We start from the raw sequence: 24539 nt of genomic DNA on the forward strand, positions 1-24539 counted from the left end.
ATCGGCCCCAAACGTCGAGGCCAAACGTTGAGCCAAGGTGGCTACCGTGGTATCCTTTGTACAATCCGCAAAGAGGAGAGCAGTCTGGATAGCGACCCGCTTGGCTTCAGCTTGACAGCTAGCTGCATCGGGTATCAGGGAAAAACCTGCCAACGCTGCTCCTGCCATGGTACCTTTTCCCAGGGCAACAGGACGCGTTAGAGCCGTGGATGGGAGAGTCTCCCGGGCAAAAAGCTTGTCCAATAATCCGGTTAGTACTTGTAAGTCCTCAGTTGCCAGCCGGGCATCATCCAGCAACTGATCAAAATCCTGGAGGTCTAGACGAGTATTAGTATCCTCCGACGTTAACATCCAGAGAACTCTCACTAGAGATTGCCACTGTGTCTGTACCAGTCCCCTCAAGCGGCAAACCTCTAAATTAGTCCTAAAGAGTTCAGCGACTATGTCCTGTAGAAGGGTAGGATCCTCAAATGAGGACTCCAGGGTTCCAAGGAGTAGTAGTCACGGTTCACTCGGAGAGCGACCTCCTAGCTCCCATCCGAGTGGCAGGCGAACCCTCCAGGGCTCCAGCCTGACTGGGGGATCGTTGGGGAAGAGTTGTAGAGTTAGCTGTCATAATGTGAGCTCTTGACCCAAAGAACCAGAAATCACCACAGAGACATTTAGAATCCAAGCAGATGGCTTTTACTGGTCAAATAGGCAATACAGTGCATTGAGGATAAGATGACAGCTATGAGTGTCTTGCTAGCTAGTTGGCAATATAAAGCTTGAAAACGGCGGGAGATTACAAAGCATAAACAGAGCACACTTTCCCAGGAGTAGCGTTCCCAGGCTTTGGTATGTGGAGCCGTCCTTGAAGTCTGGACGGTTCAGCAAAGGAACAGAGGCAACATCGAAACCGAGATAACAGCCTGACAACCGGGTCATTCCTGACCCATGGGGTGACGTCACATCCCGACGTTTCCTAGGCAGACTGTTTACGGGGTGGTTTGCCAGCGCCTTCCCCAGTCATCTTCCCTTTGCCCCCAGCAAGCCGGGTACTCATTTCACCGACCTCGGAAGGACGGAAGGCTGAGTCAACCTTGAGCTGGCTACATGAAACCAACTTCCGTGGGATCGAACTCAGGTCGTGAGCAGAGCTTTGGAGCTTACCACTCTGTGCCACAGGGCTCTTTGCATCTCTCTCTTAGGTGGCTCATCAGGCCACATCTGAAAGCTGCGGAGTGCGTTTTGTGTAGGGGAATGAAATAATAGTCCTTGTACTAACTTAAACAGATTCTGGCAGTTGAGAAACTCATTGTTTGCACTGGGTATAGCCACATCCTGTATGTGGTCATGGATTTTGGTTCTTCACTCCTGAAGCTGTCACTTTAAGACAGGAGTTCCACAGCTTTGAGTTATACAGAAACAGCTATCATACTGACGGGATGACATTTAGATCAACTGGTCATACGGGCTGGGGCCATACCAGTGGGCTTTTCTTTGAGAATTAGTACCCTCCTTTCTTGGATGCCTATTCTGTAGTCCTACACTGGGGTCATGTGAATGTTGTGTTATCCTGTTTAGTAAACTGGTGTCACCTTTTTTTTTGGAAGAAGGCGTTTAATACTATCCAGAACGCCAGTACCTTCAGCTCCCCAACTTTGCCTTGTCAATCAGTTAAGTTGATTGATTTATAGGGCTGCCAACTTCCAGGTGATGGCAGAAAAAGTTAGCCTGCTGTACACAGTAGTGGAAGTCAAATATCAGCAGTAAGCTAAAATACAACAGTTCGATGCAAAAGTGTGAAGTTCATTAATCAAGTATGCACAAATGCACAATAAACAAGGGTGAAACACAAGATAGTACAATGAATTTCCAACAACACAAGGTTGAAGAAAAGGACCACGAGGTCCAGAACATGGATATGATGCACAATGCAATGACGAGGTTAACATAAAACCTTCAAATGTCCATGATTTTTAGAGTTACAATAACTCATAGTTCTTGTATATCAAAGTAACTGTGGTTCCTGTGAGTCCAATTGCCACCAATGTGGAGCAACGGGGAATCAAACCTGGTTCTCCAGATGAGAATCCACTGCTCTTAACCACTGCAGCACGCTGGCTCCAGCTTCAGGGTACCTATCTGCTTATGTGTAGGTAAGCGCTGTCAAGGCGCAACTGAGTTTTGGCAACCACAGGAAGAGGCTTTCAAGGCAAGTGAGAAGCAAAGAGAGTTTGCCTTCCTCTGAAGAGTCTTCCTTGGTGATCTCCCATCCAAGTACCGACCCTGAGATCTGACCCGATCAGGCTATACCAACTGTGCTCCATGGAGCACTTGGTGCTCCGCGAAACATCTTCTAGTGCTCCATGAAGAGAAAGGAAAGGAAAATACTACGGTCATTTGGTTTCATATGTAGGTGCTAGGTGAAAATCAGTGCTCCGTGATGAATTTCTCTCCTGAAAAGTGCTCCTTGACTCAAAAAGTTTGGGAACCGCTGGGCTATACCATGCTGCCTTACCTCTCACCTATCTCCTTATACTCTGCATAAAACCATCATGGGTGAAAATAAGCTGGTATGGGCAGATATGGAGTACCAGTAAAAAAAAGGGACAAAACCACTCTTAACCACACCACTCTGGCTCTCAAGATGGTAACTACTGTAAAATCTGGCCATCATTTAAAAACAATCCTTTTGTCTTCAGAACGATGGTTTATTGATAAGTAAAAGTATGCCAATGTTTATCAGCTAATTAAGATGTTTTGTATGTAGGTAGGCAAACATGAGCCATGACACCATATTTCCTGTTGCCAACTAGAAGAATTCTGGAAAAGTGCAACAAGCCGCAATGGGCCAATTTTTAAAAAAGTATTAAAATTATTTTGATGTATTTCTATAAACGAGAGAAGATATGGCTTAAGAGCTGGTAGAGCCCCAGCATCGCTACTGGTTGCTCATTGTACTCGATTCCATCAGGATCATTTATGGAAAAGTAGAACTCAGTTGAGTCCCAGGGGCCACCATGAAAGGTTATGGGAAAGTACACACTTATTTAAAAAATTAACCTAGTCTTTCTGTGAAAACGTCCAAGGCTACTGACCATAATAAACGTATCACTGGAATAACAGTGGAAATGAGCAAGAGTCCAGTAGCACTTGAAAGACGAACAAAATTTCTTGCAGGGTAGGAGCTTTCGTGAACCACAGCTCACTTCTTCAGATACTTCTTCAGATACAACTAGTACTAAAATAATAAACGAGACTACGGAGAAGGACTATGGGAAAAACACACACAGTAAGCCCACCAACATGAAGGATTATGGGAAATCACTGGCCAAGGTTGGCCAACTGGATGATGTAGGTATAGGCTCGCCAACCGCCAGGTGGTGGCTGGAGATCTCCTGCTATTACAACGGATCGCCAGCCGATCGAGATCAGTTCGCCGGGAGAAAATGGCCGCTTTGGCAATTGGACTCTATGGCATTGAAGTCCCTCCCCAAACCTCGCCCTCCTTAGGCTCCGCCCCAAAAACCTCCCGCCAATTGCAGAGGGACCTGGCAATATATGTATACATACATACACACGTGTATATACATATATACGTGTGTGTGTGTGTGTATTAACCTAGTCTTTCTGTGAAAACGTCCAAGGCGACTGATCATAATAAATGTATCACTGGAATAACAGTGGAAATGAGCAAGAGTCCAGTAGCACTTGCCAAGTATAATTTCTAGTATTTTTTGTATGTCTCTTGTCTCTTCTACCCACAACCAAAAATCCAGACCCAAAACGCCTTACTACAACTCTTCCACTTAAAGAAAAATAAAATTGTAAATAATAATATTAATAATAATTTTATTTAAAAATGATTTTTCCGGTCTCATCCCTCAGCCCGCCTCAAGGCGCAATCCCCCCCCCCCGAGGCCCCGACCCACCGACCCAAAGAAAACCGTTAACCGCGTCCCGCCTTTCCTCCCTTGCCATTGGGCCTCCCTCCAACCGGTCATCCGCTCCCGCCGCTTCTATTGGTCACGCTCGCGCGAGATCTCCGAGGAGGCCCACCCAGCGGACAGGAAGGCGGGCGGCAATAGGAGGAGCGGCTGCATATCACCCCGGTGGCCCCTCCCCTCCTCCCTCGCCGCTCTCCCGTCGCGGGCCCCGCCCTCCGCTCGCCTCGGTGCCTGTCAGCGAAGGGATCGGCCCGGCTCGCCTCGGCCCGGCCTAGTCCGGCTTCCTCCTCCTCCTCCTCCTCCTCCTCGGCGGGGCGGCAAGCGGAGCAGGACAGACCCCCGCGGGGCAGGGCGCGAAGGCGGCCGTCGCCATGGGAACCCGCGACGACGAGTACGACTATCTCTTCAAAGGTAGGACCGGGGGAGGGGCTTGCCTGGTCCCCCCCCGCTTGGGAAAAAGCGGGGCGGGGGTCAGACGGAAGGGGGTTAATAAGAGGGGATGCCGGAGGGGGAGGGGGGCTGAAAATGAGAGGGAGGGGCGGGGGTTGGGGAGGGGCTTGTGGAGGGGCGTGGGGGAGGGCATGGGGTGAAGTTAGAGGGGAGTGGGATAAGTATGGGAGGGGGCCGGGAGGGGCTGGTAAACACGGCACGATCTGATAGATCAAGCAGATCAATATGGGGTCTCTTACATACATAGGGGCGCAGGTACATCATTCCGGATCGGTTGCTCGCCCAGCATGGCGAGGAGTTTCTTTCATTTTGGAATGTGTGAGAACTTTCTATGCTGATCAGCAGTATTCCCTTTGTTGGATAGTCATCTAAGGCATAATTGGGCATTTTGTTGCTTTAACTGTATCGTATTGTATGATATCTACTAACTGTTGGAAGCCGCCCTGAGCCCGACTTGGTCGGGAAAGGGCGGGGTATAAATTGAATAAAATAAAGGGGGCATGGAATTGGGGGGGACCCCTAGAAAGAAGGAGATCCCAGAAGGAGGAGGGAGGTGTGAGGTGGTGGTGGGGTTTGGAAAAGAAGGGGTATAAATTGAATAAAATAAAGGGGGCATGGGATGGGGGGGACCTCTAGAAAGCAAGAGGGTCCAGAAGGAGGAGGGGGATGTGAGATGGGGGGGTTTGGAAAAGAAGGGGTATAAATTGTATAAAATAAAGGGGGCATGGAATGGGGGGAACCCCTAGAAAGCAGGAGGGGCCAGAAGGAGGTGTGAGATGGAGGAGTTTGGAAAAGAAGGGTGTATAAAATAAAGAGGGCATGGAATGGGGGGACCTCTAGAAAGCAGGAGGGTCCAGAAGAAGAAGGGAGATGTGAGGTGTGGGGATTTGGAAAAGAGGGGGTTTAAATTGAACAAAAAAGGGGGGCATGGAATGGGGGGAACCCCTAGAAAGAGGGTCCTGTGGTTGGGGGAAGGGTTTGGAAAAGAAGGGGCTTTTAAAAAAATATTTGAAAGGCTTGGAGAACGGGTGATCAGCCCCCCTGCCCCGAAGTTGGAGTGGACTTGAAAATGGATTACAGAAGAAGAGGAGACTTTGGAAAATTGTGGGCAGGAAGGGAATCTCAATTTAAAAAGGGAAAATGGGGTTTGGTGGGGGGGTCTTTGAAAGGGGGAGCATGATAGAGCTTGGGAGAGGGGGGAATGTGGAGTTTGGAAAACGGTAAGGGCGCTTGGAGAGGAAGTATGGTGGGGAAGGGGCTGGAACATGGGGGCTTCAGGAGGAGCAGGGTCGACAGGAAGATGGAGGGGCTAGATTAGGGCAGAGTATTGGGAAGCTCAGAAAGATGGAGGAGTGGGAGTTAAAATGGCACTTTGGGAGGGTGCCGGGGGCGATGAGAAAAGAGTGGGTGCTTGGAAAGGGCATGGAAACCGCAGTGGGAGTAGTGATTAAAATGAGGGGGGGAGGGTATGGGGAACAAGTTGGTTATCTACATTTCCTTCTCTTACCCAAACTTCCTTCCTACTTAGCCCCCTTGGAGGTATATGTGGCATGAAATCCTAATGCAGAGGTTGGGAAATGAGGGTGGGAGAGAGTTAGAGGGATTGTGGGTTTGTGAGTCTGCATGCATGGGTTTGGGGGAGGGTGTGTAGGTGAATGAGAGTAGGGGGTTTGGTAAGGAGCTTGAGGATTGGGTTGTTGCCTTTTGGGAAAAGGAAAATGGGATGGAAAGAGATGGGCTGGAGTTGGGATGCTTGATGGAGGAAGCTGGGAGCTTGGAAATGGGTCTGAGAGGGGTTAAGCAGCCTACAGTGGACATATTCATGGAGGAGAGGGGTATTCATGGCTGTTAGTTAGAATGGATACTAGTCATGCTGCATACCTATTCTCTATAGTATCAGAGGAGCATGCCTATTTTGGGTGCGGTGGAACACAGTCAGGATGGTGCTGCTGCACTCGTCTTGTTAGTGGCTTCCTAGAGGCACCTGGTTGGCCACTGTGTGAACAGACTGTGGACCTGATGGGCCTTGTCTGATCCAGCAGGGCCTTTCTTATGTTCTTACAAATCCTCTGAATTTCTGCCCTGTGAACCCCAAGGTACCTTATGGAGTGTGGCAGACTAGAAAAAGAAGAGTTGGTTTTTATATCCCGCTTTTCTCTACTTTTAAGGAGTCTCAAACCAGCTTACAAACTCCTTCCCTTCCTCTCCCCATAAGAGACACCTTGTGAGGTAGGTGGGGCTGAGAGAGTTCCCAGAGAACTGTGACGAGCCCAAGGTCACCCAGCTGGCCTCATGCGTAGGAGCAGGGAAACTATCCCGGCTCACCAGATTAGAGTCCGCTGCTCAAGTGGAAGAGTGGGGAATCAAACCCAGTTCTCCAGATTAGAGCCCACCGCTCTTAACCACTACACCACGCTGGCTCCCAGGAGACCCTAGGACTGGTTATTAAGAACAGCCAGTGAAAGGGGCTTGGATGGGAGATTGAGTGCTGAGAGAGGTGCAGACAATACAGAATGGCATGTGTGGAAGTGTACATTGGTGTGGTGGGGGTGCTTTGATAGGAAATGAGTCTGAAAGGAAGGTCACGGCCAAGGGGAAAGCTAGGGTGGGAAGGATTGGTGTAAATATTTCCTCTTTCCATACATTTAGGCACAGATGTATTTCAGGATTGGTGACTTTTTGTACAAACAAATGATGCTTTAAAAATATTGTCGAAGGCTTTCATGGTCAGAGTTCATTGGTTCTTGTAGGTTATCTGGGGAATAAAAAAAAAAATGATGCTTTGTCCTGAGGGCTGGGAGTACGGAACATAACATTGAGCTATATGAAAAGTTTCTGGTCCTCCTTAAATTACCTGCTTCCTCTGTCCTATTCCAGAGAAATCCCCTTCCTTCCAAAATCAGCTCCTTCATATCTTCTCAGCCACCATCAAAATCCTTATGGCAAAGGGGTTCATCTTGCGTGCTCCCTTTTGTGCTTCTTCCACAAAAAAAGATTCGCCATCCCCTGCCCTAAATCCACTCTGGGCTGCCTTTCTCACCATAAAGCAAGAGCAGTGATTTCAGAATTTCGTATCCACGTGCTTTCTCTTGTCCTATAGGAATGCTGATAAAGCGTGTTCACATTTAATGCTGCTAGCAAACTATTCACAGCATTGGTGTTGGGTTGCGTGAATTTGTCTTGGACACTGGCGTTTGAATCAGCCATTCCCACACCATTGCTTGGTAGTAGTGGACTGGGTAAGGCATGGCAGAGGAGGAGTGCTTAGAGGATGGAGCAATTTTATTTTTGTTTGTGGGCTTCCTAGAGGCACCTGGTTGGTCACTGTGTAAACAGACTGCTGGACTTGGTGAGCCTTGGTCTGATCCAGCATGGCTTTCGTTATGTTCTTACTTGTGCATTTGAGGGCCTACAGCATCTGTGGTAGCCATCCTAATGCAGCAGTGGCCATCCATTCAGCTCTTGCTGAATTCATCATGTGTTAATCTGCCAGGACCAGTATTAGTAACTTGGGCCTCCTATCAACTTGTACAGGAAAGCCTATGAAAGATTACACAGAGAGGTAGCTCAGTCCTTGAAGTGCTGGTTAATTTTTGTTTTTAGAAGTCCCCCAAAATGTACTTGCAAATGCTTTTGGAACTTAGAAACTGTCGGGGAGAACCAGCTACACTTTTGGGTCTGACGTTGCTACAAAGAGAACATTTGGGAATGAAACAAAAAACATAATTTCTTTTAGTGTGGCCAGTGAAGCCAAACGCACTCCACCAGCCTTGTGTGGCAGCCTGCTAAATTCCTGGTGGCCCCCTTCTGTCCTTGGAGTTCTCATCCAAGTCAGAAGCTTTGCTACCTTTCTTTCAAATTACTGTTGTCTTTCAGTGTAATTTGCAAAAAAAAAAAGATTTTTTAGAAAAGCAGTTGTGAACGTCAGTCGGCAAATGGTGTAGATTTCCAAAGCCTTATAAAAGGCTCCCAAACTGGTTTAGATTGAAGGATGGGGGACAAACATATGTATTCAGTTCATCCAGGTTCACAATTTTCTGGACCTTTTCAACCCATTTTCTTGTTGAGCGACTTTTAGAAACGCACCAGATTTTGGCTGTCATTATTTCCCACAGCTGTTACCAAATCAGTAAGCATTGGGTGTCTCAAATTGGGAATAACACTGCATATATCCTGGCAATGATATTTGAGGGTCTTTAGGTAGTTATAAGAGCCAGCACGGTGTAGTGGTTAAGGTGTCAGACTAGGACCTGGGAATCCAGGTTTGAATCCCCACTCACACCATGGAAGGTTGCTGGGAGACCTTGGGCCAATCGCACACTCTCAGCACTGACCCTGGCCAGTATTTGGATGGGTGACCTCCAAGGAATACCAGGGTTGTGACACGGAGGCAGGCAATGGCAAACCACCTCCTAACCTCTCTTGCCTTAAAAACCTTACGGGGTCACCATAAGTCAGCTGTGACTTGACTGCAAAAATATATATATATGGCTGTCATATGTTCAGCTGGGCATCTCCACCACATGTAGTGAAACTCTGCATTTCCAACATTCATCCACTTACCCTTAAAGATTTTATGTAAAGTGGGTGGCTAGCTGTATAGACCTGCTATGGCCAGTGAGATGCATTTCTTGGGGCTCTCTTTAAAGCCGTCTCTGTAACTTCATATCAGATGGACGCTTGTTGGGTGATCTTGGGCAAGGCATAATAGTGGCTTGCCTCAGGCATCGTGTAAAATGTATTTTGTCTTTTAAATGTTTCTTTGCCCACCTGGTTGGTTATGTTGTTGGTGCTCATCCTTTCTGTTAATAAAGTGTAAAAAGACAAGTTTTTCTGTTAAAAAGGAGATTTGCTAGGCCAAGGCCAAAAGATTGTGTTCTAGGCCCATTTCCTCATCACGATTTTCTTGCGTAGCTTAGTGTGGCATGGCGGGGGGTGAGCAGGATGTATCAGGTTAGAATTCCCATAGGCCAGGGATAAAACATGTTGCAGGGCATGAGTAAATGAACTGAGGCACAACAATGCCTAGTAGTCAGCCAGGCATGTGGGAAAATTCCTCTCTAGCCCAGATATGGTAGTCATGGGTCTCTTTTAAGCTGATTTAATATTAGTTTTAGAGATTTTCATTGTCAGGGCTGGGGGGGAACTGTTTCAGACAAATGGCTTCCCAGTGGTGAAACTGACCTGCAGAGGCATAGGGCTGGGGGTAGTTTTCCTGCTTTATTGTGAAACTCCCATTGCTCTGATTAAATTTGAGTCCTCCCTTGCATTTCCCACCAAAGGTATTTAAAGGTCATTTAAAGGTTAGATCACGGTTTCACGTGGGCCTGTTTTGGTAGCAGCAGCAACTTTCCTGTAGCGCAAGGAGCCCTCCTCTGAACCAAGAGGGCAGGAAAGCATCAGTGTTAGAGCAGGATCGAATCCCCATGTGCTTGCAGAAGGCACTTGGGTTGTGTTTTTCTCTTGGAATGATGATGCACGCACAAAGAGCGCTCAGCTCTCTCTGCGGGCAGCCCTGGCTTGGCATGGAGCTGGTCGACTTGGAAGTTCATTTTGGTCAATCCTGTGGGGGTTGAATTGGAGGTCATATTGAGGGGGATCGCTGGAACACCGAATTGAGCTTTGAAGGCAAAAGCCAGAACTTGTTACAATGACTACGAGGGCCAAGAAAATATGGGCTCACATGCAGCTTGGTGGCTGAGCACTGCTTGGCATGAAGAGAGTCCCAGTTTCCATCCCTGGCATCTCCAGTTACTGCAGATAGCAGGGGAAAAGCGTGAGACCTTGGAGAGTGGCTGCTAGAGGAAATATGCTGGTTTTGATGGACTAAGAGTTTGTAGAAGACAACTTCATATGTTCATAAGCACACAATCTAATGTTGAAAGGAAAATTCCCAGTTTTCATCTTAAAACAAGTTTGTAGTCCATGGGATTGTGTGTTATGTATTAATAATTTTCTAGCATCATCAGTGTGTAAGGCACTTCAGAGTACACCGTAGCATATCCTTGCCACAAGGAGCTTGCCATCTGAGATTTGACATAAGGTGGCGGAGGGGGAGGGAGATGTTTTCATTGCAGTCCCATGTGGTTAGGCTTGGTTTCACTAGGGAGGACGAAGGGGTGGTGCCAAATATGTTTGGAAGTGTGTGGGCAATGCCTGCTGAGATCCCAGAAGCCAGAAAGATGACTGAAGAAACATTTTTAGACTTTGGAGGCTTGAATATCAGTGACTCCCCCTGCAAGCCTTGCTAAACCAGCATAAACTAGGCAACATGTGTCTGTATATATAGGTGGGGCAATGGTTCTTTTCTTTGACAAAGGGTAGATTGCCTGGAGGAAGATTTCTGCTAGCACAGAGTAGGCGGGCAATAGAGTACCTGCCAACTGTTAGAGTCCTGGTTTGTTGTGGTCCACTTTCATCGGCTCATTGATAGCCCCGCTTTAAGGCCCTTGAGCAAGATTTTGACTTGCTGTCTAGTCTCTGCCTTGGTTGCTACCGACCCCTCATGGGTGAGAAGAAGAAGAGTTGGTTTTTATATGTCGACTTTCTCTACCAATTAAGGGAGACTCAAACCGGCTTACAATCACCTTCCCCTCCCCACAACAGGCACCCTGTGAGGTAGGTAGGGTTGAGAGAGTGTGACTGGCCCAAGGTCACCCAGCTGGCTTCGTGTGTAGGTGTGGGGAAACTAATCCAGTTCACCAGATTTGCCTCCGCCGTTCATGGGGAGGAGTGGGGGAATCAAACCCGGTTCTCCAGATAAAAGTCCACCGCTCCAAACCACCGTTCTTAACCACTACACCACGCTGCTCACTACTGGGGAGAAGACAACAATTCGGCAAAGTGTCACCGGGAGCAGGGATGAGCCGTGGTGACCAGGTTGCCCTTGCATTGCAAGAACGAGCTGGGTAGGCCTGTGTGCGGTTTAATGTGCTGGTTTTGAACTCTTAAAGCCCAAACGGTTGGCCCAGGGTAGCCAAAGGACTGCTTGTTCTCATGCAGGTCTGCCTATTGGGGGCTGTTCTCTGGAGTGCCCTGAACTTGAAACAAGGAGACTGGTGACCTTTAGTGGAGTCACCTTGATTTGACACCGTGCCTCTGGAACACACTTCCTTCCCTTCCAACCCCCTCCCTGTTAGGTCTGCTTGGCGTGGAAGCACCAGGCAAAGGCCTCATTAGTTTAGCAAGTGCTTGGGTGGGCTCTTCTGTTCCTTGATACTGTTTGTATTCTTGGGGGTTGAGTTGTTCTTACTCTCCTTGAGCGAGTTCACATTTTAAGTAATTTTATTGAGCCAATAAGTAAATTCCAGATGCAGTTCTAGTGTGGTGTCTGTTTGGATGGGTCGTCTGTTGAGGAGCTTGCTGCTTCTGCCTCCTTGCCTTTATAAAAAACTTAACTTTGCTTATAAAGTTGCTCCGGAGGAGGAGAAACAGAAAAGGGAATTGAGATGCCTCAGAGGTCAGCTGATTTACTACTGAAGCATCAGCTTTTGTGGGTTACGGCCCACGTTGTCAGAGGTGGGTCCCCTGAAGGATCCGATGAAGTGGGCCGTAGTGTATGGAAGCTTGTGCATCGACGAATCTGTTCTGCTTGTTGCGGCGAAAAGGGGTCTTGTGGAATTTAAGACCAATACAGCTACCCCACTGGAGTTCATTTCCAGGAGAAGGTGGTAGCAGTATGGAAACAGCTGAATATACTGGAGGTCACTGGGGATACAGGCTGAGGGAGTGAGTGAGTAAGCAGAGGTCACCCAGGCAGTAATAGGAACAGCGTAGTGTAGAATCATAAGAGTTGGAAGGGGCCGCCAGGGTCATCTAGTCCGACCCCCTGCCAATGCAGGAAATTCACAACTACATTCCCCCCATAGGGGGAAGAATCACAAGGGCTGGAGGAAATTTTAGCAGCAGATGTAAAATTTCCAGAAACTTTGAAGCCATGGTAAAAAAAAAAATTCCCAGGAAAAAAAGAAACCTAGAGAAAATTGAAATATAAATTAAAAACTTACTTTGCTACCAAACCTGTGTTAATAATATGATGCATTATTTATAATTTAGCGTATACAATTACATTAATTGGTGCTTTTTTTTTTTTTTGCTGTCAGTCACAGCCCACTCATGGTGACCCCATAGGAGCTTTCAAGGCAAGCGATGTTCAGAGGTTGTTTGCCATTCCCTGCCACATACTTACGGAATTAAAATATTTAGCTTGGGGTTGGTGTTTTGTTTTTTTTTGCTATTTTGCTTGTAGAAAAAGAATCCGAGAGTTGCAAACATTATTCTTAAAGACAAAGAAAGTCTTATTTCAAAAATTTTTTAGAACTCCTCCAAATTTCCTAATTTTTATAAAGGATTTTTTTTTTAAGTCCTTGTTGGGGAATGGGGAAAACGTTTTCCCAGAATTTTTCTTCCTCCTGCCCCCCCCCCCCCGGCCTTCACATCTCCAGCAGCAGCCTGTGTGTACATTTGGCAGTGTGAAAGTTTTGGTGGGGAATACGCTGTGTCAGAGTTTGGGCCATTTCTGCTGCAGAGCCTGCCGTGTAAGTGGCCGCTTTGGCTAGCACGCGCCAAGGCTCCGTATTGAAGCAGAGCCTTGGCTGAGAAACCTTTGGCTGTGCCATAGCCTCCTGAGATGCAGCAGGCTCCGTCACCATCCCCGCACATTTCTGCTGGGCTGCAAAAAAAAGTTGGACCAGCTGAGTCTCCTTTCCTGGAAGCCGTGTGGTTCTGTTTGTCACAGTGCCTTCCTCATCCGTTCTGTTTGTCCTCAATGCCTCCCTTATCTTTGCTGTGCTCCATCCGCCTTAAATGAATGAGCATCGACTGTATATTCTCCTCTTTTCTCCTCCAGTTGTGCTGATTGGAGACTCTGGGGTGGGGAAGAGCAATCTCCTGTCCCGCTTCACTCGCAACGAGTTCAACCTGGAGAGCAAAAGCACCATCGGCGTGGAGTTTGCCACCAGAAGCATCCAGGTGGACGGGAAGACAATAAAGGCGCAGATCTGGGACACTGCCGGGCAGGAGCGATATCGCGCCATCACCTCCGCGTAAGGCTCTGTCATGCACACTGATTTGAACACATGAAGCCGCCTTCTGAATCAGACCCTCGGTCCATTAGAGTCAGTATTGTCTCCTCAGACCAGCAGCTGCTTTCCAGGGTCTCAGGCAGAGGTCTTTCACATCACCTACTTGCCTAGTCCTCATTAACTGGAGATGCCAGGGATTGAACCTGGGACCTTCTGCATGCCAAGCAGATGTTCTGCCACTGAGCCACAGCTTCTCCCCTCCCCTAATTTCAGGCTCCGTTCAGTTATGGTTGAAGCAGGGATAGTGAGGTAGGCTAGTAGTGGGGTCTGTGGCACCCACTGCTTGCCGTGTTTCTGGAGCCCTGGTGCCAGGGGACCTTGGCCTGGATCCAGCGAGGCACTGCTGATTTTCAGCAAGAGTCAGCTTCCTGATCCCTCTTTCACAATTTGTCTTAGGCTTGGTCCACACACCCACTGAACAAAGTGCTGGAGCGTTGCGACAGACTTCAGATTGCGGATGAGGGGATTACATTCGTCAAAGGTTTTCTGCATTAACCATTCCTTGGAAGTGGGAAATTAGCCAAGGCTGTATCTTAGTCTTTCACACACTTCCCCCAATAAGAATTTTTTAAAAAAATTTGCTTGGAGTTTTGAAATGACTGAACATTAAAAGGTAATTCCCCCTCCCTACAGTCTGAAGTAGCTCAGCTCATTCTACCATCTCGTTCTGTTGCACGTGTAGACTAAGCCTTGTTTGTTTTCGAGATCATATCGGTTCTTCCTTTGTAAAATTAAAACGTTCCCATGACCCTGGCTATTCTAGTAAAAACAAAAATAGACCAAGCAAGGCTGAAATCAGATCTCTCCCATTAAAGAATCTAGAGTAAGATGGAAAAGGACTTGTACATTGGGGTGTGAGGAGGAAAAGGGTGTCAGCCCTTGGCCCACAGAACCAGAAATCACCACAAAGTCATATAGAGTCCAAACAGATGGCTTTTACTGGTCAAATAGGCATACAGTGCAAACGAATAAAATGACAGCTATGAGAGACTCACTAGCTGGGAGATAATATAAGGCAGAAAAGGCGGGAGATTACAAGCATAGGCTGAATACAGTTTCCCAGGAGCTGAGTTCCCAGGCCTAGGTATGCGACCTTGGGGGCCAGACAATACAGCGCAGAGACAGAGGCAATAACGAAACCGAGATAGCAGCCTGACATTCTGCTCCCCTCAAGGCCCCCTCCCAGTTCGCAAGGGGGCTGGCCTATCCGGGTAAGCACTGTGAAAGGCGTTGACGAGGTCGGGGGCGGAGACATCCCGTGCGCGCACCCATTCGTCATAGGCAGGGGGGAAATGTTTCCAACGGACTAAATACTGCAGGTTGCCATGGTGAATACGGGAGTCAAGGATCTTGGAGACTTCGAAGTGTTCCTCCCCCCCCACCATGATGGGTTGCGCAGGAGGCGGATCCGGATGCCACTGTGGAGAAGCAACATGGGGTTTGAGGAGGCTAATGTGGAAAACAGGATGCACACGCCTCAAGGACTTGGGGAGAGCCAGTTCCACCGTGACAGGGTTTATGACCCGGGTGATGGGGAAAGGGCCAATGAATTTAGCACTGAGCTTATGGCACGGACGGGTGGAACGGAGATTTTTGGTGGAAAGGTAAACCAAAGCACCCACTTGCAGATCACCCCCGGGGGAGCGATGTTTGTCAGCTTGCGCTTTGTATTTACGCTTGGCTCGGTCGAGGTTGCTAACGAGCCAGGGCCAAGTGGTACGGAGGGCGTGTGCCCAGGAGGCAATGTCGGGGTTCCCCTCCCCCTCTACATCATCTGCAGGAGCAATAGGACTGAAATCTTGTCCATATACAGCAAAAAATGGGCTAAAACCTGTGGATTGATGCATGGCATTATTGTAGGCATATTCTGCTAAAGGTAACAGTTCCACCCAGTTATCCTGGTGGTAGTTAACATAACAGCGTAAATAACATTCAAGTACAGCATTGACACGTTCAGTTTGACCATCAGTTTGAGGATGGTATGCACTAGACAACCCTTGTTCCACTCCCACCAACTTGAGGAAAGCTTTCCAAAACTTAGAAACGAAACCACTTCCGCGGTCACAAATTATCTTACGCGGAAACGAATGTAAACGAAAGATATGCGTCACGAAGAGGCGGGCCAGTTTCTGAGCAGAGGGGATCCCTGCGCATGGAATCAAATGTATTTGTTTAGAAAACAAATCAGTAACAACCCACAACACAGTTTTACCCCCACTGAGAGGGAGATCAGTCATAAAGTCCATAGCAATCACTTCCCAAGGTTTGCTGGGCGTTTCAAGAGGTTGTAGCAGTCCCGGGGGTTTGCCCTGCAATCGTTTCGCAGCGGCACAAACGGGACAGCTGCGGATGAAGGAGTCAATGTCGGAACGCATTCCCCCCCACCAGAACTGTCTGCGCAATAAGTGAAGGGTTTTCAGAAACCCAAAGTGCCCAGCTGTTTTGGCTCCATGAGCTAAATGTAAAACGTCCTTCCGGAGAGCTTTGGGTACATACAATTTCGAGTCCTTGTACCAGGACCCTCCCTGTTCCAAAACACCAGGGGGTAGGGTATGAGCGGAGCGTTCTAAAAGGCACTGGTCCCGAAGGACATTTAAAAAGGACTCGGAGATGGGGATTTTGGAGGGGGCCCCCCCGTCGGCCATGGAGATCTTAGAAACAGTTATGGGGCTAGTGCTTACGTGCGGCGGCGCGCAGACTGCAGGCGGCTGGGCGGCCGGAGGGGTAGGAAGGGCGGGAACGCCGGTCTGTTGCGGTGGCGGCTGGGCAGCCGGTTGGGCTGGCGGAGCTTGTAGGTTGGGTGAGGCGTGCTGATGCTGGGATCGAGTTTGCACAGCCAGCATAGGTAGGGTCCCACGTTGCATAGGGGTGAACAGAGAGTTGGTGGGTCTCTCGAGTTTTACCGGATACTGTGGTAAACGGGAGAGGGCATCCGCGAGAACGTTCTGCTTCCCAGGGACGTGCTTCAGGGTGAAACGGAACTGAGCAAAGAACTCCGCCCACCGTTGTTGTTTCGCCGATAGCTTATGGGACCCCGTGAGGGCAGCTAGATTTTTGTGATCGGTCCAAACCTCAAAGGGGACTTTAGACCCTTCCAAGAATTGTCGCCATAGAGTCAGTGCATGATGAACTGCTGAGGCCTCTTTCTCCCAGATGGGCCAGTTTAATTGAGCGTGCGCAAATTTTTTTGAAAAGTAAGCGCAAGGGTGAAGAAGACCATCCGGTCCTTGCTGGAGGAGAGCCCCTCCCATGGCTACATCAGAAGCATCGACTTGCACAATGAACATTTGATTCGGGTCTGGGTGCCGTAGCACCGGCTCCGAAGTGAAGAGGCGTTTGAGGGCCAGAAAAGCGGCTTGGCATTGCTCAGTCCATAGGATTTTTGCGGAGGGCAAGGCAGCCGAGCTTACTTTTCCCTTAGTTTTCAGTAGGTCCGTAATGGGTAGAGCCACCTGGGCGAAGTTAGGGATGAATCCCCGATAGAAGTTTGCAAAACCCAGAAATTGTTGTACTTGCTTACGGTTGGTGGGGGGAGTCCAATCGAGGACGACTTGGACTTTGGCGGGGTCCATGCGAAGACCTTGGTGGGAGATGATGTACCCCAAAAACGTGAGTTTGCTTTGATGAAATTCGCACTTAGCTAGTTTTGCGAAAAGTTGATGGTCACGCAGGCGTTGCAGAACTTCCCGGACCAGAGCCACATGCTCGTTCATAGTTTTCGAATAAATGAGAATGTCATCTAAATAGACCACCACCCCACGATATAGAAGGTCATGTAGGATTTCATTGATGAGTTGCATGAAGACCCCCGGGGCCCCTTTTAATCCGAACGGCATCACTAGGAATTCATACATTCCGAAACAGCTAGAGAAGGCAGTGAGGTGCTCATCCCCTTCGCGGATACGGACTCGGTAGTAAGCTTCCACCAAGTCTAATTTAGAGAACACACGGCCTTCCTGTAATTGTCCCAAAATATCCGATATTAATGGGATAGGATAGGCGTTGGTCTGGGTAACCGCATTGAGCTTTCTGAAGTCAATGCACAGGCGAAGGTCGCCCTCTTTTTTCCGGACGAAAAACGCGGGGGCCGAGTTTGGGGCATTCGAAGGGCGAATGAACCCTCTGGCGAGGTTTTTGTCCAAAAAGTCCCGGAGGACAGTGCGCTCGGAAGCGCTCATAGGGTAAATCTTACTCTTGGTTAATGTGCAGTCCTTTACCACTTCAATCGCACAGTCTGAGGCCCGGTGGGGGGGTAAGGCATCACATTCCCTAAGGTCGAAGACATCTTCAAAGTCCCGGTATACAGCAGGTAGAACCGGTGGTGCTGGGGCAGTAGAGGTTAATGCTGGAACGGGCGGATATAGCAGAGCAAAGTTCTGCCGATGCTGGTCGCAGGTGGGACTAGCGAAGGAGATAGTGTTTGTTTCCCAATCAATACTGGGACTATGTCCTTTAATCCAGTTAATTCCCAAGACCACTTCAAATCGGATAGGGGCTATAGTGAAGTCTATTTGTTCCCAGTGGGAACCAATTCCCATTGCCACCCCTATGGTGCGGTGATCAACTGGACCCCCCTGGAAATGGCTTCCGTCCATTTGGGCAAATTGGACGGGGGCGGGTAAAGCCTCAGAGTCGGCTCTGAGTGCAGCAAAAGTGGCTTCGCTTATGAGAGTGCGACAGCAACCGGAGTCAATTAGTGCTTTGACGGGGAGTTGTGGACCACCGTTAAGGTGTTGTAAAACTGCATCCACGTAGACGGTGGAGTCCACTTCTTTGATTTTGGTAGGAGCATTCGGTTTGATAGGAAGATCCTGAGAGGTCTGTGGAGACGCTCCATTCACCACAGACCGGAGCCGTTTTTTGACAAGTCGAGGGGAGATTCCAGGTTTAAGGCTGGAGAAATCCAAGGATTTTCCTCATCCGAAGAGGGAAAGCTGTCCCCCAATGGGGCACTTGTAATCCGAGACCCGGCGGGGTCGTTGGTAGTAGGCAGGGAGGCTGGGTCCCCGGCATGGAGTGCAGAGGGTGTGGGTCTTCCCGGAGCTGCACTGCGGGTGGCCGCGGTGCCTCTGCGTGGTGGACGACCTCGGGCGCGGGTTGTCGTGCTGGGACGAAATAATTCCTGGCGGCGCGGGCAAACGGCTGCAAAGTGGCCCATTTCTCCGCAAGTAAGACAGGCACCCCTCTGAAATCGGGCTTCACGTTCCTGGGGGGGACGTGGGGGATTTCGTGGGACGAGCAGTGGTGCCTTGGGTTGAGGCTTTTGGGTGCCTTTTTCCTTGTGCTTTTGACGAACGAGAGAAATAAAGCGTCGGCGGCTTTCCACTTCCTCGGCTAATAGGATCCAGTCTTCGAGGGTATCGGGATCGCCCCGCATGTAAGACCAGTTCAGAATGTCAGGATGCAAGGCTTCCCTGAAATGATGGATCAGGGTGGTTTCGGGCCAACCTACAATTTTACTTGCCAGTCGTTGAAATTCATCGGCAAATTCTCGAACTGTAGCAGAGCCTTGTTTTAATTGTAAGAGTTCCGTTTTGGCTCTTTCCCCCAGGAAGGGGTCCTCAAACCTCCTTCTCAGGGCAGTCATGAAGTTGTTGAGGGAACGAATAGCACGAGAGCGGGTGTCAAACTGGAGGACCATCCAGTCAGCCGCTTTACCTGTCAGAAGGGAAGCTACGTAACGCACCCGGCTATCTTCCGTGGGGAAAAGTTGTCCTTGTTCTCGCATATAACTGTCCACTTGATGCAAGAAACAAGGCAAAGTCTCGAGAGATCCGTCATACGTAGTCCTCAATTTGAGTTGCTTCCAAGGGCCGGGCGCAGGTTGGCCCGGTTGCACGGGTGGTCCGGGCGGAGGAACAACAGGAGCTCCAGGAGGCAAGGGTGGAGCAGGCACATTAGCGGGTGGTTGCACGGGTGGTCCGGGCGGAGGAATAGCAGGAGCTCCAGGAGGCAAGGGTGGAGCAGGCACATTAGCGGGTGGCTGTACGGGTACCCCCTGACCCGGTATCGGAACGGGCTGTCTCTGAGCTATCAGGGTTTGTTGTAATTGCCTGTTCTCCTGAAGCATACGTTCCATTAGTTCCTGGAGTTGATCAACACGGTCGGAGAGCTCCCGATTCTGGGCTCGTAAGAGATGAACCTCCTCACTTGGGCCACCAGTAAGATGAGGTTTACTGGTCCGGAAGCTTGTGGCCCATTGAGAGCTATCCCCATATAGATCCTTGTCTTCAGACTCTCCTGAGTCTCGACGTCGGTCAGCCAAACGGCGTGCGCGTTGGGTCGCGCGCGACGGGACAAACGCCGGGGAAAAAGACAGACCTGATAGCCCTTGTACATTGTCCTTGGGGCGCGTGTCCACGTTCGCTCGATCCCTAATCCTTGCTGCAGCCGCCCTGGCTACTTCCGCAGCTTCTCTCTCTCTTGCGACCTTAGCCACTTCGGCGGCTTGCTGATCCGCAAGAACTTTGGCGTTCTCAAGTCTTAGGGCAGTCTCTGCCGTAATGCGCGGTAAAAGTTCTGTCTCCAGGAGTGAGAGTATGGGGTCGGGTTCCCCGCCCAGCAGAGGTTGTACTCGAACCGCCAGTGCGGGTGCCTCGGCTCCAAAAGTCGAGGTCAAAACTTGAGCCAAGGTGGCTACCGGGGTGTCCTTTGTACATTCCACAAGGAGAAGAGCGGTGCTAATAGCGACTCGCTTGGCCTCAGCCTGACAGCTGGCTGCATCCGGGATCAGGGAAAAACCCTCCGGCGGGGCTCCCGCCATGGTAGAAAGAGTTTCTCGAGAAATAAGATTATCCAAAAGTCCAGTTAATATTTGTAAATCCTCAGTTGCCAACCGGGCATCGTCCAGTAATTGATCCAAGTCTTGAAGATCTAAGCGAGTATCAGTATCCTCCGACGTTAACATCCAGAGAGTTCCTGTAAGAGATTGCCACTGTTCCTGTACCAGTCCCCTCAAGCGGCAAACCTCTCGGGTCGTCCGGAAATGTTCAGCGATTAAGTCTTGTAACAGAGTAGGATCCTCAGAGAAGGGCTCCAGGGTAGTAGATCACCTGGAGAGCTGCACAGCTCCCATCCAAGTGGCAGGCGAACCCCCCTGGGCTCCAGCCTGGCTAGTAGAATGGTGAAGTGTTAGCTGTCATAATGTCAGCCCTTGGCCCACAGAACCAGAAATCACCACAAAGTCATATAGAGTCCAAACAGATGGCTTTTACTGGTCAAATAGGCATACAGTGCAAACGAATAAAATGACAGCTATGAGAGACTCACTAGCTGGGAGATAATATAAGGCAGAAAAGGCGGGAGATTACAAGCATAGGCTGAATACAGTTTCCCAGGAGCTGAGTTCCCAGGCCTAGGTATGCGACCTTGGGGGCCAGACAATACAGCGCAGAGACAGAGGCAATAACGAAACCGAGATAGCAGCCTGACATTGGGCCATAATAGGCCAGACTGGCTTCAATCCTATGACTCCTCTGCCTTCTGGGCCTTCTCCCATTGGTCTTTTATGCGTGGCTGTTTCCCTCACAGTCACCCCTCCAACGACTTTGGGTCTTTGTTTTGATTATGTATGCCGTTTCCAACTGTCAGAGGTCGCGGTGCTCTCCCCCTGCATTTCTCCATGTTTTGCCTTTGTTTTCAGGGACCTGTTTTATCTTGAATTTAAAAACGTGGGCAGAACATGGGGAAACGCAGGGGGGAGAGCGAGGCAGCCTCTGACAGTCGGAAACGGCATGCATAATCTACACAAAGACCCGACGTTGGAGGGGTGACCGCGAGGGTAAAAGCCATGCATAAAAGCTGATTGAGTTCCCGCGCACCTCCCCTGCCTGTTCAGGGCTGTGCCCTGTGCCCCTTTGTGAGTTCCTCTTTGTCGCGCTGTTTTCAGATACTACCGTGGAGCTGTTGGGGCGCTTCTGGTTTATGACATCGCCAAGCACCTGACGTACGAGAACGTGGAACGCTGGCTGAAGGAGCTCCGGGATCACGCGGATAACAACATTGTCATCATGCTGGTGGGGAACAAGAGCGACTTGCGTCACTTGAGGGCTGTGCCCACAGATGAGGCCCGCGCGTTTGCAGGTTGGTTGGCCTCCGTGGCTTTGGCCACCGGGTTCAGGGATGCTGCCTTTGAGCAGCAGGTGTTTGCTGCAGCCTTGTTCTCTGGGCTCTGAGGGGCGGAGTGCATCTTTTCAAATTCTGCATCTGGAAGGTGACAGGGATCATGGCAAATTAAGTACCTTAAGGTCACGAACCAGAATACATAAGGTCCAGAATAAATACTAAGTATGAATGATCTTATGAAGATGTTGATTTTTACTGTAATAAATATATTATATACATCTAAGGCCCTAATATAGTCTCTGTATTTCTAATGTGCGTATGAACATGTAACACAAATAGACACAAAAAATAACCAAACATTTAGACCTAAATATGGTCTCACTTTGGGTCTAGGTGCTTGATTATTTTAGTGTGTGTCTTATTTGTGTAATAAATACATTATATACATCTACATAAGATCATTCATACTTAGTATTTATTCTAGCCCTTATGTATGCTGGTACTTAATTCTTCAGTTTTTATTTATTTTTATTGTATTTATTTTTTTGCATTTCTACCCCGCTCTCCCCAACCCGAAGGTTGGGCTCAGAGCGGCTTACACAATCTAAAACATAATAAAAACAATAACACATTAAAAATATAATTTGAAATACAATTTAAAATAGCCCAAATCAATCTAGTAAATAGGACAGTAATGCCCCTCAGAGGCGCTAAAAACCCAAAAATAGCCATCTCCAGGTGGCAGATGAATCTCACCCCCCCCAAGGTGGTATAAGCGGGGGTGGCGCTCAGCAGTGGGGAAGGGGGGGAGGATTAGGGGGGCCAGTAATTATAGCGAGAACTGTTTCTACCCTCAACCATAAGCCTGGTAGAATAGCTCTGTCTTGCAGGCCCTGTGGAATTCCTGAAGGTCCTGCAGGGTTAAGTCCCCCCCCCTTGTTTTGTGGCAGATAGGGATCATGGCTCCTTGCAGGAAAGCTTTGTGTAAATTGCTGAGAGGCGGTCATGATTTCACTCACGAGGTGGCCCTTTCCAAAGTCTCGGGGAGTTGGGGCACAGGAGCAATGCGGGTGGGGGGGGGGGAAGGCTTGACGAAGTAGGGATGCTAATTAAAGCAACGGCTGTTGTCTTTGCTGTTGACAGAGTACTTGGAGTGCGTTGCCTGCATTCCTTAGTTACGAGGGCCAGACACCTTAATTGAGAGCCATTTAGTTGCCCATGTGAAATTCGCCCCATGGTACAGTCTTCTAAAAAAAGACCATCTTAGAGCTCCTTATCTAGCTGATGTAACACCTCAGAGGCTGTTACCGCACTAGGTATTCCCACCGATGTATTAAATTTGAAACTGTTATAAAAAATACTGTTCGCACTTTGTTTGGCCCCTTTAGCTGTGAAGATGTCTTCCAACCATTTTTTAGCCGTGGCATCCAAAAACCCTTTTAAAGCAATGTTTTTTATAACCTTTCCAAACTCTTTACATCGCTGGGAATACCTAGTGCGGTAACAGTTAGTCTTAGGGTAGCATTTACCTCACTGCGATTTCGCTGGTTGCTTCTAAAAAAACAAACCACTGGCTCAGCGTATTTGCATATGCGGCAGCTCAGTGGAAGATCTACCCCATTACGTACTGGCTTGTGCGCTATATATTGAGCCTAGGAATAAGTTAGATAGATACTTTAATACGGTCCAAGACCAGCAATAAAAAGGTATACATGGTAAAAGGATAACTACTACATACACCAATAAATACTTATCAAAAATAGTCATTCACTCATAAGAGAGCCATTAAGAACATGATTTAAAAATAAGATACACAATTGCAGTCAATATAAATATAGAATCGCTAATCCATTTTCAACCCATGCTCGCCTAGTCTTCATAGCTCACCATCCAAATTTGGCCACTTTAAAGGTTAGCTCCATGTCCTTATCTGAGAGCATGTTAAAAAAACGAATTGCTCTAGATCTTCCTGGATAGCCAGCCATTATAGAGGAAATGGCTTCTTGTATCTTGCTATCAATTTTACAGTCAAACATAACATGTTCAAGGGTCTCTATACTCCCATCAGAACAAGGGCATAAAGGTTCACCATTAACTATTCTGCGATCTTCATCTGATGCTGAGAAATTAACTTTTTTTTGGATATCAGATGTGGATTCATTTGTATCCCGAAAAGTGGCTCTTTATGCTTTGGCGGCCAGGAAAATTAGGGCAAAGAAAGCCATTAAACGAATAGAAACTTTTTTTAAAAAGAAAAGATGGTTAGAGCCAAATTTTATCCTCCTTGTTTTATATATATGTTGTTTTAATGAGAAACGGAATGTTGGGTGTAATTTGAGAATTTTAACATTTTCTGTATTTTATTAGTTTTATGAACTTTAACTCATTGTAGTAATATTTTAGATTGTAAAGGCCTTAAAAGTACTTTTAATATTATAAAAAAATAGTTTGTAAAGGCCTATGGCCATGTACAATAAAACTATCTACCTACCTAGTTACAAGGGTTAAGTCCAGAGAGCTTTGCTGAGGGAGATGCTGAGGAGTTTGGGTAGAGCGGGCAGAACTGGATTCCTAAAACAGCAGACAACGAGCACAAGACGCTGCAGTTAATTGATTCTAGCTGCTATCAACGGTTCGTGGTGGTTCTACAGGGCAAGCTAAAGGAAACATGTTTAACTGAGAAGCTCAGAGGCTAAGTTGGGAAAGGGAGACAAGGCAGGCGGAGGTCGTACCCTTAGGTGAACACAATAATCCATATCTCAGCTTTAATTCATTTCACCTGTTTTTATTCCCCCTCCTCAAGGGTCTGGAGAATAAAGGGAGAAGGAGGGGAAACATCCACCTATTGATTAAAATCCATTGTCTCGAGCCCTGGAGCTAGAAGTCAAAATAAATAACTCTCTCTTCCCCCCCCCACTTCCTGCCAGAAAAAAACAACCTGTCCTTCATCGAAACTTCAGCGCTCGATTCGACAAATGTAGAAGAAGCTTTCAAGAACATTCTCACAGGT

General features: G+C 48.4%; 1 protein-coding gene across 2 annotated transcripts in view; it reads left to right on the forward strand.

The window, feature by feature from the left end:
- The first annotated feature begins 4299 nt into the window (after positions 1-4299).
- Positions 4300-24539, forward strand: part of RAB11B (RAB11B, member RAS oncogene family) — a 95690-nt gene continuing 75450 nt past the window's right edge. For both annotated transcript variants that reach the window (XM_056867586.1, XM_056867585.1), the window contains exons 1-4: positions 4300-4343; positions 13231-13426; positions 21354-21547; positions 24457-24537. In XM_056867586.1, coding sequence (XP_056723564.1) covers positions 4304-4343; positions 13231-13426; positions 21354-21547; positions 24457-24537 — 511 coding nt within the window. In that variant the 5' untranslated portion in view covers positions 4300-4303. The remainder of the gene's footprint in view (positions 4344-13230; positions 13427-21353; positions 21548-24456; positions 24538-24539) is intronic.

This window comes from Euleptes europaea, chromosome 2, assembly GCF_029931775.1.
Source record: "Euleptes europaea isolate rEulEur1 chromosome 2, rEulEur1.hap1, whole genome shotgun sequence".
Lineage (NCBI taxonomy): Eukaryota > Metazoa > Chordata > Lepidosauria > Squamata > Sphaerodactylidae > Euleptes > Euleptes europaea.